The following is a 19569-nucleotide window of genomic DNA, read 5'->3' on the forward strand; positions in this document are numbered from 1 at the left end:
TTGGGACCCTGACAGGGAATTTAAATTGAAACGGGAGGATGGAGGGGAAAGAGCCCTATGGAAAATGAAATTCCTGACAAGGATGTGTATATGAAACCCCCTCTGGCTGCATGTCCTGCTCTGAGTCACGAGCTCTGTTCCCCCAGCATGGGCTGCCCTCCTTTACAATGCTCAGGAATTGCCTGCATGTGGCACAGTTCCCCCTTTACACACCCTAAACCAGTGGCTTTGCTCCTCCTGGGTATTTCCATGTCCCAGAGCTGAGAGTGGCCCCTGGGTGCAGTGGCCCAGTGGTTTTTGTCAGTGGTTCCTCCTTGCTCTGCTGCAGGGCTGGAATTAGGGATTAGGAATTCCAGGAATTAGGGATTCCTTCACCTCAAAGCTCTGCTGGTTCCTCCTGTGCTGTTTCATCTCCTTTGGTGTTCTTTGCACCAAGCAAACCCATCATTGCTCAGCACTCCTCAGGCACAGCCCCTGTATGAACACTCCCCCTCTATGCTGATTTCCACATGATTTAACACTGAAAAATCCCTTGACTCTCTGCCCTTCAGGCACAGCAGCACCTGCAGAGGCTGCTCCAGTAGAAAACAACACAGGAAAAGGCCATTTTATTCTCTCTAGAGTCAGGTTTAGCTTCCATCCTGCTGGTGATTGAGTAACAGCACACATACAAAATGACAGCTAAGAAATAATTAATAAATAAACCATGACAAAGAGCTGAGCTACCAAAGATACATTCATTTCAGCCTCTTTAAACCCTGGGGTGTAAATGCACACACAGGAAGGGAGTCTGTTAAAATGCAGCCCCAGGATCCTTCAGCAGAACTCAGGGAGGTCCCATGGCTCCATCTGCAGATGCCCTTCAATTCCTGTGCCTGACAGGCTCATCAGACTGGTGCCACTGGGCTCTGGAGGGCTTGCACAGAGCTGGTAGCACAAATCCCAGTGCCAGGAGCAGCACCTGAACCCACCAGGGCTCATCCTGGAGGAGCAGCAGACCTTCCTGCAGCGCCCTCCAGCCAAGGCTAACATGCAGGATAATTAATAGCCTGTTTGTTTGTTTTAAAAACAGCCCTTCCAGAGGCTCAGACCCATCTCATCCATCTTAAACAGGCGAGGAAAGGCACGAGTCCAATTAAAAACTCAATCATTGAATCATTTGCAAATCACCTTTGTCTTGTCATCCTAAAGCTGAGCATGGCCTCTATGGTGCTCTGCCCTCCTCTGTCTGGGAGCAGTTATCGAGCAGCATGTGAGCTTCTCCCTGCCACTGGCACAGCCTGTGCCATGCCAAGGTGGGATTTGGGAACACTGCCTGTGTGGGAGCAGGGCAGTGCTTGTGGGAATGGGGAGATGCTCACAGGGACAGGGACATGAAAATGTTCCCAGAAATGACCATGGGGATCAGGTTCTGCTGGTGAGAGGGGTGGGATGCCCATGCTGGCAGCACCCTGGAGCCTGTGCTCTACCCTTTCATCCCAATGCCACGCTGCAGGAGCTGCACTCTGCATTTCTGCACCTCCTGTGCTACCCAACAGCTCCAGGCTCTGGGCTGTGGTTTTCTCCCACTCCTCCCATGGCAGCATCTGCATTTCCCACCAACAGAGCTCAATCCATTTGCAGGGTGGGAGGAAGCACTGCAGATATTTCAGAAGTCATCCTGTGGCTGAGCTGTCCCTGCTGGGGTTGGTGAGGGGGTTGACTGCTCACTGTGTGAAGGGGAGGCTGAGGCTGTGCCCAGCCAGCCCAGGCAGCTGCTGCAGGTCCCCTTCTGCCAGCTGGGCACAGCTCACCACATCAGCATAGGCACTGGAGCCTCACCTGGGTGTGTTCCTGTGTCACCTGCTCAGGGTGACGCTGCCTGGCAGGGTGCTGGACTGGGGGCTCTCCAGAGGTCCCTTCCAGCCCTGATGATGCTGTGATCCTTTGAGGGCTGTGCCTGGGGACAAGGAAAAGCTGCAGAGCACAGGGTCTGGAGAGGACAGGCACTGCCAGCAGCATCCCAGTGCTCAGGGCACAAAGGGAACACAGCCTGACCCCCACAGGGACATGCCAGCTCCTCCTCCCCTGTGAGCTGGGGCTGTGCCAGGGTTAACTGCTCCTCACCCTGCTCATCCTCACTGCCCCAGGGCATCTATCTGCTGGGATAAACTGGGATGTGCTGGGATCGATCCCCAGCCTGGCCAGGGCCGGGTGTATGAGTTACAAACTCAGCGAGGCTGATAGCCGAGTATTGGCTGGGTAATTAACCAGCAGGGCTCAGTCAATCATTAAATCCCATTGAGCGAGACTGAATGAGACGGTGCCTGCGGGCTGCCAAGGGAACTCCTGCTCCACACAGAGCCGGGCGCTGCCACAGGGGTGGGAGCAGAAAATTCTCCTGCCAGAAGTGATCTCCAGCTCGCAGGCACTGCCCTCGGCGCTGGGCTCTGGGGGAGAGGGTTTCTCCAGCTGGCATTAACCTGTGTGTGGAGCTTGGACCCTCCTGCTTTCAAGCCAAAGATAAATAACCACAGAGGAGTCTTGTGAAGGTGAATGGGCTCCTCCAGGATGTGCTAAAACAAGCTGTGTGTAATAGATTGATAACAGAGACCACCTTGATCCCTTCCAGGCACACTTTATCACACTCCTCACAGAGGGGAGCTGGACCAGGACACAGATCCTGCACACCTGGGAGGCTGAAAGGCAGTGATACCCTGGATGGAGAGTGTGAGCTGCAGCAAAAGGCACATCCCAAGTCCACTGTGCCTGTCACAGTCTCTGCTGGACACAGGAGGGTGGCAGCAGCTGGCACATGCTGCTCTGCCTCCTGTGAGCTGCCCTGAGCTGTCTTGGACTGTATCGCCTGTTCTACAGCCCAAGCTGTGTGTTTCACTCTGGGAGGGTGCAAATCTCCAGGTAAGAAGCCCAGGGCCTGCCCTGCAGGCCAGTAAAGGCACGATGAGTCCAGGGAGGGGCTGAGCAGTGCTGTGGAGCAGGAGCAGGAGCCGGAGCAGGGCTGTGCCCTGAGCTGCTCACACAAACTGGTGCCCGGCTGTGCTGTGGTCAGCTGGCCATGCTCCCTCTGGCCCCCAGGGGCACCGTGAGCTCTCCAGAGCCCAGGGAGGAGCTGTGCTGCCGGGCTGCAGCTATAAAAAGCCCCACTATTGCCTTCTAAGCTGGTGGTTCAATAACAAAATGCAAAAGTAATATTAAAGCTGCCTGCTGTGCCAACTGCTGGCTGTCTGCAGCAATAAAAATGCTGTAAATCAGCTCCAATTAAAGTGTGCAGAGCCTAACAGGAGGCTCCAAGTGGAGCTGGGAAAACTCCCAGCACACTGGGATTGCCTGGGCAAACCCTGCACGCCATCACTTGCTCCGTGCAGGGCACTGGAGCTGGCCAGGGGTGCAGGGCTGGAGCCTGGCTGGGCAAACACTCACTTTGAAGTGTGAGAGGGTTGTGCAGGGTCAGGGCAGCTGGCAGCACCTGTGCCCCTGCCCAAACACGAGGCAGGCCTTGGGAATGCTCCTCTGGGGTTTTTAGGCAGACACAAGCTCCTGTGGTCAGGTCTCAAGGAGCTGAGGTTGCTGCTGGCCCTGGACACTGCTGGTGGTGTGGGAGCTGCTGGTGCTCTGGGCAATGTCCTTGCCTTCTCAGGGGGGCTCTGAGGAGCTCACACCTTCTCACAAGGCAGGGAGACATTCCAAATGCATTATTTGTCATTATTTGTCATTTGAGTGACATCCCAAATGCATTATTTGTCTTTAAAAATGGGGCCCAGGCTCCCAAGGCACCCCAGCAGCCATCAGATCTCCACTCCTGGTGGAAGATTCTCCTCTGGGGTCTGTTGGTTGCTGTCCTCATCATCTCTTGGCTGTTTGCTCCTCAGAGGGGGCTCTGAAGACTTTTTCTCCTTTTTGGCACATGTTTTTATGTGACAAATGTCAGATAATCCTACTGGAATTGCCTGAGTATAAATGGGGCACTTCTTTCTCCATTTGATGGGGCATTATCCCCCATTTTCTGGGGCATTATTTCCCCATATTCTGGGGCATTATTTCCCCATTTGATGGGGCATTATTTCCCCATTTTCTGGGGCATTATTTCCCCATTTGATGGGGCATTATTTCCCCATTTTCTGGGGCATTATTTCCAGATTTTCTAGGGCATTTAGTTCCCCCAGGAGTGTGGGCAGAGGGACAGGGGATAGATGGGGTTCCCAGCCAGGGTGGGGGGTGCTGGACCAGGACTGAGCCCTGTCAGTGGGAAATGAAGATACTAACAAACCCCACAGCCACAATGTGAGGAGGGGAATCTTTCCCATCCAGAGAGCTCTGCATGACAGGCTCATGCTGCTGGCATCCACACACCTAATCCTGCAGTTGTGCTGAGTAAAGGCCAGCTCTGGGCAAGGCTGGGATCCCTGGGGAAATGTGCCCTTTGCAAGTGGACCCATGGGACACTTCCACCATTTCCTTTATCTAAGTCTGCAAAACCCTAGCTAGCTTGAACTAGGTGATCTTATGATGCTCATTCCAGCTTGATCCACCCTCTGATTCTAAGGTGCCCAATGAAACTTCCTTCTGGCCTTTCCACTGTGTAATAGGTAAATAATTTCCCTTAAAAACAATATTGCAAGGGAAGAGTGCTTCAGCAGTGCAGGCTGGTGTACTTGGGGTGAGAATTGAAAGCCCTCAGTCAGTCACAGGTACCAGGGCAGCTTCCCAGACCTGCACATGTGGTTTTCCCAGGACATTTCCAATCCCAGGGTGTGGTGAGCAGGGCAGGGAGGGCAGATCTGACAGACAAATCCCTGCTTCAGGGGGAGAAGGGAGGTTTAGATTTCTGGAAGGGTTTAAGTTGAGATTTGTGAACGATCCCTCCTTTTCCTTGAGGGAAGAGCCCTGCACACCAAACCCTCGTGGTGAGAGTGGAAGGAAGCTGTGAAAATGCTGCTCTGCCTTCCCAGCTTCCACTCCTTGCCGGTGATGGGTGGAAGGAAGGAAGCCAGGAGCAGCTGAGCACAGGTTCCCCTGCACACCCAGGGGTTGATCCAGCATCATCTGGGATCCTGGTGCTGCTGGCCTGGCTCAGGGCTGGTGTGGCAGCAGGAGCAGGGCATGGATTCCTCCCCTGTGCCCAGCTCTGGTGAGGGCACACCCCAAGTGCTGTGCCCAGTTCTGGGCCCTCAGTTTGGGCTGGAGGGGCTGGAGCACGTTCAGAGGAGGGGAACAAGGCTGGGAACACAACCCCTGTGAGGAACCCCTGAGGGAGCTGGGGGTGCTCAGCCTGGAGAAAAGGAGACTCAGGGGTGCCGTCATCACTCTGCACAGCTCCTGAAAGGTGCCTGTGCTCAGCTGGAGCTGGGCTCTTTCTCCAGCAGCACTGACACAACCAGAGCACACAGCCTCAAGCTTCACCAAGGGAAATGCAGGCTGGATATCAGGAAAAAGTGTTTTACAGAAAGGGTGATAAAGTTCTGGAATGGCTGCCCAGGGAGGTGCTGGAATCACCATCCCTGGGGGTGTTTAACAAAGTCTGGATGTGGCACTGAGTGCCAGGGTTCAGTTGAGGTGCTGGGGATGGGTTGGACTTGATGATCTTGAAGGTCTCTCCCAACCCAGTGACTCCGTGAATTCTGTGACTCTGGGAATTCTGTGATTCTGTGATTCTGTGAATTGTGTGATTCTGTGTGATTCTGTGATTGTGTGATTGTGTGTGTGGGGTGGATCTCAGCCTGTCCTCAGCTCCAGCCCTTCCTGCTCCAGGAGGCTAGGAGTGCTCCATGGAACGCCTTGGCTGCCAGGTGTGCTGGGAGCAATGCAGACCCCAGATCCACCCCTCTCAGCCTGGCAGGGTGCTCAGCCCTGCATAGGGGCTATTTCTGCTGCTGTGACATCAGGGGCACTGCAGCCTGGCCAGCCAGCTCTTGTGCAATCCCCTCTGGACAGGAAGGAACACACTTTCCATTCCTGATTTAGAGAACTTTTAAAACTTTCCAGGACTGAAATATATGCTGGGTGAGACAATGGAGCTGGTGTTTGGTGCTGATCCCTCCTGTTTGGGAACGTTTCCTATTGACACACGAGGTGAAATAAGTGGTGTGGCCGTGGAGGACAGTCTGCTGCAAGAAATAAATGTTAACCTCATCTGACTGCCATTTAGTACAGCTCAGAAAGCTTTGAAACTCAAGCATCAAGCATGAGGCTTGAATTTCCCATTCCTTTCATGCCTCTCACATAGAAATGTTTATTATAAGGCCATTTTCTCGTGGAATAATTTATCTTTTATCCCTACACCTCTCTGTTTTGATCCCACACAACAAAGCAGGCAGTTTGCACAGGAGCAGTTCTGCCTTTTCCTCCCCCTTCCTTCGAAGGAGTCACAGCACCATGTGCCTCAGATGTGACCTCACCTGTGCCATGGGTATGGTGACATCTCTTCCCTGTGGCCACCCAAAGTCACAGCAGCTCAGGATCTGAACTGGGAAATTAATTCAAATAGATTTTATTTAGGTGTCCCCTTGTCACCACTAAGCTCAAACCTCATTCTGTGCATATGAGACCCCTGCATTAAATACTGAATCTAAACCCTGGCTCAAAATTGCTATGGGGGACAAACCTGACCCAGAAATCCTGAGGAGTTCTGCTCTGCAGGGGTTCCTTGGGGCCAGACCCAGGTCTGTAACTCTTGGAGATGCACCCAAAATCTCCCACAGACAGAAAGGGAGGCACCAAAAGTGCCAAATAGCCAAGGAACGAGGGGTTTTGACTTATTGTGGATGCTGCAGGGCCATGGGAGAGGACAAACAGCACTGGGGTGCCAGGGGTGTCTGTCCCTTGCAGAAGTTTGTCCTGCCTGGTGCTGTCCCTTGGGAGGGAGAGGAGCATCACCCAGTGTGGAAAGGAGCTGTACAGGACATGCCACCAGCAGCAAGACCTCTACATTAGGAACAATTGGAGCATTGTTTGCTTAAATTCTCTGTGTTGTTTCAAACATATCAAGTGCTGCTTCAGGCGCATGTGGTTCTTATTGACCAGCTCTGGAGAACCCCTGGGACAGGCTTGGCCTCAAGCTTGGTATCAAGAGACTTCTCTGTAAAGGTACAGGGCCAATTATAGGATTAATGACCAGCTGAGTTTCCATTGAAATAAAAATCCTGTATAAAGATGTTTCTCTCTGCTTTCTCCAGCCTCTCCTCTTTCCATTCTCCTGGGTTGGACACAAATATTATCTTTCTCTCCATGGGTTAAAGGCATTGAGTGGATTTGGAGATTTCCTTCCTAACAGGAGCTTGGATAAAAATAATTGTGTGATAAAAATAATAACCCAATGCTATACCTTGACAAGCTCCACATGGCATCTACGGGATCCTCAAAGATTTTCCATGGAAATAATTTCCTAGAAGAAACGAAACCCCTCAAACAGCTTGTGCCTAGATTAATGTTTTCTGGGTGGTGTTTCCATTTCTCTTTTAAATGGTGCTGAATGTGTAAAAATGGAAGTTTTCTGGAAGCAGGGAGATGTGGAGGTGCTGCCCTGGGGTGTGAGGGTGTCAAGGTTTGGATGCTGCTCCATCCCCAGCCCTTGGCTGCCTTGGGGGGTGACCACAGGTGATGGTGCTGCTCCAGGTGCTGCTCCTGGTGCCTGTGATCTTTCCAAAGGGAGCAAAAATCTCATCAGGCTTCTCCATTGGAAAGTTCAGGCAGTGCCAGGGAGCTGCTGTTGCTCTGTGAGCACTGCTGACTGCCTCATCTCACAGAAACTGATGGCTGAGCAAGGGAAACGTGGAGATCCTGGGACATGCCCGTATTTAGGCAACCCAAATCCACGTGGGGTTGCCTCACTCGGTGCCTGGGGCTGCTCGGGGCAGTGGCCACGAGCTGGAGCTGGGCTGCCCGGGAGTGGCACAGCCCTTGCACAGCCTAACCAGGGGAGGAACCAGTTGAGCCTTTGGGCTTTCATCTGCCTGCGAGTCAACACCCTGAATTTTCGGAGAAACAGGACGTGCAAGACCTCCCACTGCCATGGTAATTACCAGGGAGGCTGTCAGAGAAACCCGGGCGCTAGGAGCTGTGCAGGGCTGATCTGTGTGCAGTGATGGGCTGGGGTGAGCCTGGCACCCCTCCTTCACCTGACTGCCTCCTTTGAGTGAGCCAGTGATCCCCTGCTCCCTACCAGGAGCCTGGCACCCCACGTTTGTCTGATTGCCTCCTTTTGAACCCTGCAACCCACCCAAAAATTTAAAGTTGTACTGTAAAGGCAGGTGTGATTTGAAACACTTCTGCTCCAGATCACAGACAGTCCTGCTTGCCAAGCACGGGGACAAGGGGACACATCCCTGCACGGGGACAAGAGGACACATCCCTGGAGCTGTCCCCAGCCCTGCCCGGGATCCCCCAGATTCCAGCTCCGATGCTCCCTCCTGCCGCATCTCCCCGCTCCTCGCCCCGGGAGGGTCCAACTCAAATTCCTTCCACACAAAGCCTTTAACGCCGAGGCTCTCGCTCGGGGCAGCAGCCCCGGGGCTCCACAGCCGTGCCTCGGGCAGGGGCCGTGCCCACCCCGGGCTGCAGGCACCGGGCGGGCCCCGGGAGGCTCGGCCAGGGAGGAAGGCTCTGGAAAGGCCGGGGAAGCTGTCCGTGCTGGATCGGGAGCGGGGAAGCTGTCCGTGCTAGACCGGGAGCGCGGGTCCCCCGAGGGATCCATCCCTGGCAGAGCGCAGCGAGCCCCGGGCGCTCGGAGGCTCCGCTCCCGCCGGCGGTCCCGCATCCCGGCCGAGCCGCGATCGGAGCCCCGGGGACACGGTTCAGGAGCGGAGAACGGGAGTCGGGCAGGACACGGGGCCCGAGCGCTGCAGAGGCGGCCCGGGAACACTCGGCCGGGACACGGCGTGTCTGCGACCGTGCGGGAGTGACCCGGGGGCGGTCACCGAGGGCTGCGGCCGGCTCCGCGGGACGGGCCGCGTGGGGAGCGAGCCCGGGGCTCTGCGCAGCCCGGCTCCGATCCCGGCCGCACTGGCGGTGGCGGTGCCTAGGACGGGAACGAGGATGGGGACGGGCGGCGGGGCCGCGCGGGCGGGCGCGGGGGAGGCGCGCTCCCGCCGCTCGCCGCAGCACCGGGGACGCGCCCCCGCCGACCGTACTGCAGCGCGGGGCGGAGCCCGCCGTGACGGGCGTGGCGGCCGCCGAATCAGAGCGGCGCTGCGGGGTGACGAGAGCCAATGGGCGCTGAGGGGGCGGGGCGCGGCGCGGGGGCGGGCCGGCCCACGGCGTGCGGAGGTTGCTATGGCTGTGGCCGGAGAGCGGCCGCGGCGCGGACCAATGGGAGCGCTCGGAGCCGCTGACGGACGCGGCTGCGGACCAATGGTCGCGCGGCGCGCGGCGGCGGGGGCGGGCGGTGCGGCGGGGGGCGGCGGGGCCGGCGCGGCGCTAAAGGAGCGCGGCGGGCGCGGGGCGGAGCGGGCGCGGCGGAGCCGGCGGGCGGCGGGCGGGCGGCGGCCGGCGCTGCACAGGTGAGCCGGCGGGGCCGGCGGTGGGGCCGCGGCACCGGGAGGGGGGCGGCTCGGCGGGGCCCGCCCGCGGCGGGGGTGTGGCGGGGGCGGCGGGGCCGGCACACAAAGACCCCCTTGTTGGGCCGCCCGCCCGCGCCGCCCTCCCCCCCGCTGCCGGTGCCGGCCCCGGCCGCGAGAGGAGGGGGCCGTTCCCGGCCGTTTTCGGCCATTTTCTGCCTTCCCCGCGGGCCCCGGGCGGGGGGCGCGGGGCCGCGGCCGCTGCGGGCGCCGCCGGGCCGAGCCGCGGCCGCCTCTTTGTCCTTCGGGCCCGGCGAGCGGCAGCGCGGGGCGGCCCCGGGGCGCTGCTCGGGCCCGAGGCTGCCCGCCGGCCCTGCCCTGCCCCGCCGCGCCCCCCGCCCCCCTTTTGTTCACAACGTGTCCGAGGGTTTTTCTTGTTTTTTTTTTTTTTTTTTTGCCTTTATTCGCACGTCGTCTGTTGGGAGTGCTGGATTCCTGCATGATAAATGTGCTCATTTGTGTGTTTCATTTGAATGCCATTGTTAGCGGAGCAGCCCTGGCTAGGGAGAGCTGCAGCTTGCCTTGCTTCTGCAGAGGGTCTTTTGTGCTGGGCTTTGTGGGGCTGGGAGCCCGGCTGGGGGAATGACCCTGAAGGTGTTAGTGCTGCCCGGGGTTTGGGTTTAGCTCAGAACTGCTCTCAGTCACTCACACCGTTGGTGTGTGACCGGTGCGTGCACTCTTCTATGAATGCGTTCATCTCCGTCTGCACTCTTTAATTCCCTGGGTGCAATGATGGTTCATTTCGCTGTATGAGCTTTATGTGACCTTCAGGTTCCAGGCCCCTTGGTGTGTAAAAGCGGAGTGCTGGCTGCTCCGGGCTGTGTCTCACCTGCCTGGCACCGCTCAGGAGCTCACACCGAGGGCCATTGGCACGCCAGGGTGGCACTGCCGTTCCAGGGCTTTGTTAGACCTTGGGCTGGAGCCTGGCACGGTGGGGATAGTCACCTTTCTCACGTGGGTTTCAGAGCTCGTCTGTTTCATCTGTCGGTTTCTCCAGCCAAATGTGGCTTTCATTGACTAAACCGTCAGTTTCCTGGCGGAGGAGTCCAGCTGTCGCTTAGAGGTGTGCCCTCGACGGTTCCATCTTTGTTCATGAAAATTTTCTCTGAGAGGCTCTTCTAAAATACTTTAAATGTTGAGTCATCATCTCTTGATTTGAATTAAGCCATCTGTGCTAAGGGATCTGCTCCTCACACCTCTGAAGGGTTCAGTGACTTCAAGGCTTGCTTTGCACTAAAGTTGGACAATGTAACAAATCTCTCTGCTTTAGCTGGAGACACAATTATCGTGTTTAATTACACGTTCTTCTCGGGAGGGTTGGGTCGCAGAACTTCCATCGGGGCGCGTGCCATAGTAGGAAAGGTGACAAATGCAGTTTGGGAACCTCCGTGGCTTTGTTCCCAAGCTGGCCTTTGGGTTACCTGCTGGGAAAGGATTCCGTAGCCAGTGTGGAGTTCTTCAGCAGGGAAGGTGGTGTGTGTTACAAACCAAGACGTTTAAAATCCTGAGGACCAGGGGTCAGGCTTTACCTTGGTGCTCTGTGGGCAGTTGCAGCTGGATCTGGCAGCCCCAGGAATCGTGGCTGTGATGGCAGGAGCCTCTCTGGGTAGAGGCAGCCAGGTAAAATGAGTGTGCAGGGGCTCTTGTCAGTCAGTGGTTTTTCTTTCTGCTTCAAATTACCCGCAGAGCTGTTGGAAAATCCAGCATCATTCCTTGCAGTGCTTTGAGCTTGGAGGTAAACTTGAGATCTGGAGACATTTTTTGGAATATGGTGATGTCAGCACTCAGGACTGAGAACGGGAGCTGGCTGTAGAAATGCAAAGCTTTTTAGGGAGAATATGAGCAAGGTTTAGCTGCCTGCATGGCTTGCAGAAACCCAGAGTGTCCCAAGTTCTTGTCTGTAGCTGAAAATCCATTTTTAAAACTCCTCCTTGCTGCCTTCTGGTTTTTGCAGCAGAATCCACTGAGCAGATTTATGGGTTTGTATCTATCTCTGTATTTTTGTTTTTCACTGTTCCATCACAGCTGAGTTTACTGCCAAGCTCCTGCTCTGTTTGCTCTCGTTCCTTATCTAAGCCCAGCACACAAGTGTGAGCTTTTCTTGCTGTGATGTCTCTGCCTTGCTGCTGCACAGCTGGAACCCTGCTGGCTGTCCTGCACTGGGTTTGGGTGGCACTTGACAGGTAACTGAGCTGTTGTGTGGCACGGGTGTGTGAACAGAGCCTTGGTTGTGCAGCAGCTCCTCGAGGCTGGGAGCGCTGCCTGGTGCTGCTTCTCCCAGAGCAGGAGCTGGTGCTGGAGCAGGAGCTGGTGCTGGATCACTGGCTTGTGATGCTGTGTGTAATGTGCTCCTTGCTTTCCCCTCTCTCTGGCAGGGTGACTGGGAGCAGAGCCCTTCTCGTGCCGGGATGGCGCAGAGGTTGGGCCAGGAGGATCCGGAGCGCTACCTCTTCGTGGACAGGGCTGTCATCTACAACCCTGCCACCCAGGCTGACTGGACTGCCAAGAAGCTGGTGTGGATCCCCTCGGAGCGCCATGGCTTCGAGGCAGCCAGCATCAAGGAGGAGAAGGGGGACGAGGTGTTGGTTGAACTGGCGGAGAACGGGAAGAAGGCGCTCGTCAATAAAGATGATGTTCAGAAGATGAATCCTCCCAAGTTCTCCAAAGTGGAAGACATGGCAGAATTAACCTGTTTAAATGAAGCCTCTGTATTGCATAATTTAAAGGATCGCTATTACTCTGGGCTCATCTATGTAAGTAGTAATTATGGGATCCATTCTGGGTGCTAATTTAGCTGACCTTACCTGATTGCCATCCCTGCTGTCAGAGTAGGTCCTGGCTTTAATTTTGGCAGCCTATATACTTTGTATCCCCAGCATTTGCATGAGTCCAAAGTCTTTTTCCGTGCTGTGTACAGGTCAAGAGTTCTGTCATAAAACAAATAATACATTTCTGTGAGCATCTTCCAGCCACCGAGTGTGCCATGGCAGCTGGAGGGGCTCTGCTGTGCTGCTCCTTGGAGCACTTGCCTCCTGCTGAACTGATCCACTGAGCAGTGGTGAGTGGCTTCCTTGAGCTGAGGGAGGTGACAAACCCTCGCTTTGCTGGATTGCTGAGGTTAACTGCTCATGTGAATGAGCACATCTCTTGTTTTAACTTGCTGTGTGTTAAAAATGGCAATAAGAGGCTCTGCTGGTATTTAAAATATGAAGTTTGGGAGTACTGCGAGTGCGAAATGTCTTTTTGGAACTGAATATCAGCCTAGTGGCCAGGAAGGGATGTGTTCAAGTGCTTAAAATAAACCAGTAAGATAAAGCTTGTTTTTTTCCAGTGGTTTTGAAGCACTGATTGAACATCTGGCTTATCAGCATCTTGCTCTGGAGTTGGGAATCGCAGTGCCCTTGGTGCTGTGTCTGACCCTGCTCCTCCCCTGGGCTCTGTCCCAGGTCTGTGCCTGCAGTCAGGAGCAGCTCCTGCTCTCTTGGCAGCCTGGCTGTGCAGTGACTGTTGGGTCAGGGAGTCAGGAACAGCTACAAGGAGACTTTCTGTCTCAAAAGACACTGGAACATCTGCTTAAATGCTTGCTTCACTTTTTATAAACACTCCATTTTATTTAGTCCTGATAGTTGGCTCATATTCCCCTCCATCTGGGGATTAGGGGGTACATTTTTAGCTTGACCCTTGATAGTATTTGGACTTATTAAAAATTATGTTCAACTACAAAGTGTTTTTTCTGTATTTGTGTGTCTTTGTCAGCTTCCTCCTCCAAGGCCTTACATCAAGGTGCTCATAGCAGAGCTGGGTGAAAAATACTTCTGGAATGATTCCTGCATAAGGAAACTAATGGCATAATTAATGGATTGAAAATCAAAAGTAAACATGTTGATAGGTCAAAAGTTTCCAGTCTATGTATCAATCCTAATTATGGCTGTTAGGAAATTCATTACAATTATTATAGCCCTATTTCATGATGGAGGTTAAAAACCTGCAGGCTTGAATGTCACAGCAAGCTCTAGTGCAGGGCCTGCAAACACAGGCCCAGGTGTTTGTCGGGGTGCTGGCACACAGGGCACGGGATGTCACTTTGGGTCTGACAGTTCCCCTGGCTGCCTGGCTGCTCCTGCATGTGGGGTTTGTGAGGTCCTGCAGGTGCCTGACCTTGTTCCCTTCCCAAAGGGTTCATCCCGCTCTGCTGGGGCACACTGGAGCTTGTTCCTTGTGTGATGCTCTGCCACAGGGGGGTCACTGCATGTGGGGTTTGTGGCCTCCCTGCCCAAGCTGGGAAAGCCTGGTTGGGCTGAGAAGCTCCAGCATTTGTTGGGCTTTGCTGAGTACAGGGATGTTGCTGGAGGATGCTGCTCTTCCCAAGAGCCCTGGTTCAGTGCAGCTGTAGCACTTCGCTCCTGGGCTGAGGTGTAACCTGGCTTGCTTGGTGAGGGTGTGCAACAGGGCGGTGTGGGGTGTGTGGGGGACTGGATGCTGCAGGGATTCACAGGCCAGAGGGACCCTGCAGGAGCTCAAGCTGCTGGGGGCTCTCTGTGGCATCCCTGAACTTCATGGATGTGGCACTGCTGCTGCTGGCACAACCCAGAGCCATTGCCCACATTCCTGTTTGCCTGGTGTAAGGAAAAGAGCCCAGGTGAGCTGAGCTCAAGTGAGTTCTGGTGGTTTGGCCGTGCTGACAGGAGCTGGTTAAAGCTCTGGTTGGATTTCCAGGTTGTACTCCCATAATAACCAAATGAAGACTGTGTATTTTGGTGTTGGTCTCAAGCAGTTGAGGTGCAGGTGGTGAATCTGATCAGGTCTCCTGGAATTTCCCAACAGGCAGCCTGGAGTGTTGCCTTTCTAGGAAGTGAAAGATGCAAGAATGCCGAGTGAAGCAGACTGGCCACATGTTTCCTGTCTGTCCCTAGAAAGGAAAGGAGCGAGCTTTGGGTGGCTGCAGTCATCTGGCTGTGATCTGTGTCCAGGAACAGGAGGCTGACTAAGGCCTGCGGTGACCTGGGCACTGATGCTCCCTCCAGGAGTTTCATGTAACATCCAAGTAGGGGTGGCCAGCAGTTTCTGGAACTTGCAGCATCTCTGCTGCCTGCCAAGCGTGGTGATCTCAGGCTCTGAGCACCACTGCTGAGCTGGGGGAGGTGAGCAGAGTGGAGAACATGGAAGGTCAGGGATTGTGAAGGCATGGTGTGACTGCTTGGTCCTGTCCCTCTGGGGTCTGCTCATGGCAGCACAGAGCATGGAAAGGAGCAGGATTGTACAAGAATGCTGGGAAAGGTGGTTGGAATGTCAGTTATGGTAATCCCAGTTTGATTTGGAGATGAAATAACTTGCTTGCTCCACTTCAACATCATCTATTGCGTTGGTTGTCACAAGGTTTATTTGGAGTATTAGTGCTGTTTGTGTGAAGGTAGAGCCGCCTACGGCAGGTAGTTTGGTTGTTTTTTTATTGTTTCTGCCTTTGCTTGGGATTTTCACTCTCCCTTGTGTTTCATGGCTGAACTTCCCCAAGTCCTGTGCTTTTCTAGGGATATCAATGTTTCTTACCTATCATTTCAGTCACTAATGCTCTGAATTGATCTTCACATCCTGCTGGAGTGGGTTTTACTTCCTGTGAATGCTTGTGAGTGTTGATTCTCCAGTTCAAAACTGAGCTGCTGGGGCTGCCCTGCTTTGGAGTGGCCACCTTTAATCCTGGCTCCAGGTTGCATTAGTGACATCCCTCAGCTGCAAATCAGGAGCTGGAGGTGGTTCACTGGGAGGGCACCCAGGAGGAATACCCACAGGCTTAGGAGGCCCTTTGAAGATTTGGAATAAACATGATTTTGCTCAGACTGGTTTTATGGTGCTTCCTGAATATCCTTATCCCATGAACTTTCTGGGGTGACTTTCTGGGGGTGTTGCTTTAAGAAAGGAGCAGTTCTAGTCAGAGGTTTTCACTCACTGGAGTCTGTACCCTGGCTGAGGAAACATTTTTATTCTTGTAAGGCCTGCATGTCAAATGCCACTGTGGAGGTTTCTAGATATCAGCCCTAGAGCTTGGTTTGTGCTCAGGTTGTGTCTGCAGAACATGATTTCATGGGGGAAGAAGCCTTTGGGTCAGAGAATGAGATGGAGAAGTGAAATCCACTGGGAAGAGGGGATGGTGAGGGTCCCTAAGCCCAGCATGCTGCTCTTTCAGGACCACATTTAGTTCTTTGTCACAAGCTGTGACAGGCATTAGGTGACACTTTACCCAGCAATTTAAAGCTCTTTTGATGGCCAGAAGGACTCTTAAATCCTGCTTTTAAAAATGTATTTTAAATTTAGAAACATCACCTTATGTACTCCTGTGGACAGAAATACTCTGTCAAAGCCAGTGGGTCTCTCATGGCTGTGCAGGTTTGGCACAAAGTTCTGATTCTGCAGGGACTCCAGGAGGTGAGCTGCAGCTGGCTGCTGTTAATGGTCTGACTGGTGAGTGCAGGTGAACATGGAGCACTTCTGGGGTAAATGCACATTTCCCACTCCCTGGGTCTGTAAATTTGAAGCCTGAGTGCCTTTTCTGATGCTCTGGCAGGGCACAAGTCTACCCTGTGCACTCAGAAGTTCCCAGTGCAGTGAGATGGGATGAAGGAATTGCTCACACACAGGGTGTAATTAAGCTTAGGTATTAACCAAGGTATGCCAAATTCCATGTACTTTATAGTGATTTATTTTAAAACCATTGCAGTTGCCACATCTGTGGTAGGCCCAGCTTTCCTGGATAAGCCCTTGCCCCCAGGTGCTTGTGTGGCTTTGTGATAGCCCCAGAGATCATTGCAGCTTCTCCTTAACTGCTTCCTGCCCCATTGAGCCAGAAGGACTGAAATGAACAGAGAGTTTCTCACATGGTGACTGTGCCAGTGTCCAGATGGTCCCTTGTGAGTGGAGGGGGCTGTGGGGAGCCCTGGGGGGCTCAGGTGGGGACAGGTACCCGCGGTGTGTGTGCTGTGGGGTGAGTCAGGTTGGAGTGAAGAGTTCTTGAGGAAGGACAGCAAGCTGGTGAAGCTTGGGGAAAGGTTTAGATACAGCTTCAGAGTCCCCCAAGCTCCAGTGAACTGTGCATTATCTTCCCTTCTCACTCCCCCATGTTTTTTTTTTTTAAGCCAAGACTTTTGGAAAAGCGTTGGAAGCTGTTTGTGTGAGGCTTTGAGTTCCTGGAAGCCTCCTGCTGGTTCTGCTCTCCTGGCACAGGGCTGCTGCGCTTTCTGTGCACCAGTGAAGTAGAAAACGTGCTCAGTGTTGTGCAAGTAAAGCACTGCAGCAGGTATTTGTTGGTAATTGCAACTGTTACCTCTGTAATGAGTCTGTAGCCCTGTTATTTCACTTCTGAATGTACTTTCTATTTTATTGTAGTAGGGGAGGGAAGGAATGGAGCCGTGGCACAGGCCCCAGCTCCAGAGCCTGCTGTGGGTGGCAGCTCTTACAGCCCTGCACTGGAGGAGCTGTCTTTAAGCTGTTCCTTCTGCTAAGCTGCTGCCTCCTGTGAGGCCTGAGTGTAACCTAGAACAATCTCTGCTATTATATAAGCATCTGTGTTCTAATTGCTTTAATTTTCCTGCTGGTTCAGTTGGGAATGTTTCACGTTACTGAGTGTCAAAGATTGGTATTAAAGGAAACCTGCAAGAAATGGAGTTTGTTACTTAATTCTCTTTCCTACCACAAGCCAGTCACTGGATCTGATACCCAGCATGTGGCAGAAGTGCTGGGGTTCACTGGTGGAGCTGCTTTGGCACAAGAACTTTTATTTATGTTGACTCTGATTTTTGGAAGACTCATAAATGTGCTCAAGTTGAGGGAGCTGTGTGCAGGGTTAGAAGTGTCTGAGGGACTGCAAGGAAGTGAATTAGGCAAGCAGAGGTATGAGTGAGGGCTTGTTCTTGTCAAAGTGTGTTTCTGTAAAAAAGGGTGGGTAAAAAGGAGCAGCAGTTTGCTCTGTTCTCTCCTGTGCAGGTGCTCGGGGGGCTGCATTGTGCTCAGGACACCCTTCCAGCCCTGTGCCTGGGTCAGAGCCGCTGCAGGGCTGTGTGTGGGGCAGTCAGGCTCTGACATGCAGCTCTCCAGCAGCCTGGTGGGTGGATTTTAATTCTCCTGTGGCCCTGCTGCAAGCTCAGCTCGTGTTTTAGCTCTGAGCAGTGCTGAGGCAGTTTGAGCCCAGGCTGTGACCCTGAGTGTGTCTGTGTAAGAGGAGGAGCTGGCAGGGCACTGTTGGGCTGGGGGTTCTCTCTGACACATCACCTGAGGGCTGTGAGTGTGGAAACTCAGCCCTGCTGAGCCTCTGCTCAGCCCCAGCTCTGCAGAACATCCACATCATCTATAGTGTGGGCTCAGCTATAACAGACACATCATCTATAGTGTGGGCTCAGCTTTTCCATTCCTGCCTGCTGGGTGTGTTGGGTTCCTTCCCTCTCTCACTCTCCTGCTGGGCTGCCCTGCATGGATCTGTGGCTGTGATCCCCAGGCTCTGACCTGAGCTTCCCAGGCTGCTCCTTGCCCTTGCTGAGCACCCTTTGATTCCAGTGCTGTGCCCACCCCAGGACACAGCCTCACCTTCATCCCCTCTGGGGAAGAGGAGTCCCTGCCCTTCTTTACGGCTTGGCTTAGATAATTCCAGGGAGAAAAGGTGAGAAGGTGTGAGAAAACCATGTCTAGGTCAGGGAACTCATCTTGGAGTGTGAAAGGTGAGTCTGTAACCTCAGGAAGTGAAAACCAGGCAAAGAAAATGCTCTGTTGGGGCAATTTATCAACTGGAGAGTGAGCTCCACTCCCTTAGTTATGGGATAATGCTTAAAGCAGTGCTGGGCTGGGCATGGCTGGTTTCTGTTTCAGCTAATAATGAGACCTGGCTAGATGCTTACTTCAGCTTAATTATTTATGTAGTAATAGAGTGGATCTGTCATTTTTCATATGTGAAGAATTGCAGATAAATATTGAGCCTGTATTTGGGGTGATGGTTAGATCACCACACTGGTTGTTACAGTGCCCAGCAGTACCTGCATGGTGCTGGTGTCTCAGTGCTGCTTTGAGGAGGCCTCTGCATGGCCTGGCAGAGCAGAGGTGGTTTCACCTTGGAGTAACTCCCCCTGTTTGCCAGTTGTTCACTCCCTGCCAGGCTGCAGGGATAGAGTGGGGTGTGAAACAGGCCAATGCCAGGATCCTGAGCTCTGCAGGTTTGGACAGCTTACCAGAACCCAAATTACTGCATGATAAACTACTGGATACAGGCTGGAAGCATCTGGAAACCTTCAAGCTGCACATTTAGTGTTCTGGAGGGGAGCTTGTATAACCCAGCCCTCAGTCAGAGTCTCCTTTACTGCTGGTGTCTGGAGCCCTGCCTGCAGAGTGCATTCCAGCTGTCCTGTCCTGTGCTGGGCTGGTGCTGGCTATTCCTGAGGCTGGAATGTGTTCCAACAGCTGATCCATCAGCTCAAGGTGAATCAGCATCTTTGCTTGCCTTTCAATTCTTAATGTGCTTATCCACCTCTGTCAGCTGAAAAATGAATGAGGGCTGGTTCTCCCTCCAGCTTGGGCTGTTACTGGAGCTCACCCAGCTGATCCCTGACTATTCCATCAGAGTGCACAGGATAGAGTTCATTCAATGGGTGTCCATTTGTTAAACAGATGTGTGTGTATTGCTGATAATTTCTCCTGGGGCTGCTCACCAAGAAGCTTTTTTGAGGGGTTTTAAACAGTCCCTACTGTTCATGTGTTTGGTTTCCATGCACAAAGCCCTTTCCTGCTTTTTTAGGCCCGGTGATTCACTGTGAGACTTGCAGTTATAAAACAGCTGTGGAAGATTTTGGTACCATTTGCTCCCTCCCAATTAAATTTGGCTCATTAGAAGCATCCTTTCTGTGCTTCTGTGCCTGCCAAGCCATGAAGCCAGCCCACCAATATGTTCATGTATTGCTTGCTGCAATAGATGACAGTCAGGAAATTGGGAAAATTCAATTCCATCTTCCTGTGAATAAATGAAGGTAGTGCAGGGTGGTGCTGG

At 53.6% G+C, this 19569-nt stretch overlaps 1 protein-coding gene across 4 annotated transcripts in view; it reads left to right on the forward strand.

The window, feature by feature from the left end:
- The first annotated feature begins 9453 nt into the window (after positions 1 to 9453).
- The window catches only part of MYH10 (myosin heavy chain 10), an 84754-nt gene continuing 74638 nt past the window's right edge, over positions 9454 to 19569 (forward strand). For all 4 annotated transcript variants that reach the window (XM_064728813.1, XM_064728815.1, XM_064728814.1 and 1 more), the window contains exons 1-2: positions 9454 to 9494; positions 11927 to 12304. In XM_064728813.1, coding sequence (XP_064584883.1) covers positions 11960 to 12304 — 345 coding nt within the window. In that variant the 5' untranslated portion in view covers positions 9454 to 9494; positions 11927 to 11959. The remainder of the gene's footprint in view (positions 9495 to 11926; positions 12305 to 19569) is intronic.

The sequence above is a fragment of the Zonotrichia leucophrys genome, chromosome 18 (assembly GCF_028769735.1).
Source record: "Zonotrichia leucophrys gambelii isolate GWCS_2022_RI chromosome 18, RI_Zleu_2.0, whole genome shotgun sequence".
Classification (NCBI taxonomy): Eukaryota; Metazoa; Chordata; class Aves; order Passeriformes; family Passerellidae; genus Zonotrichia; species Zonotrichia leucophrys.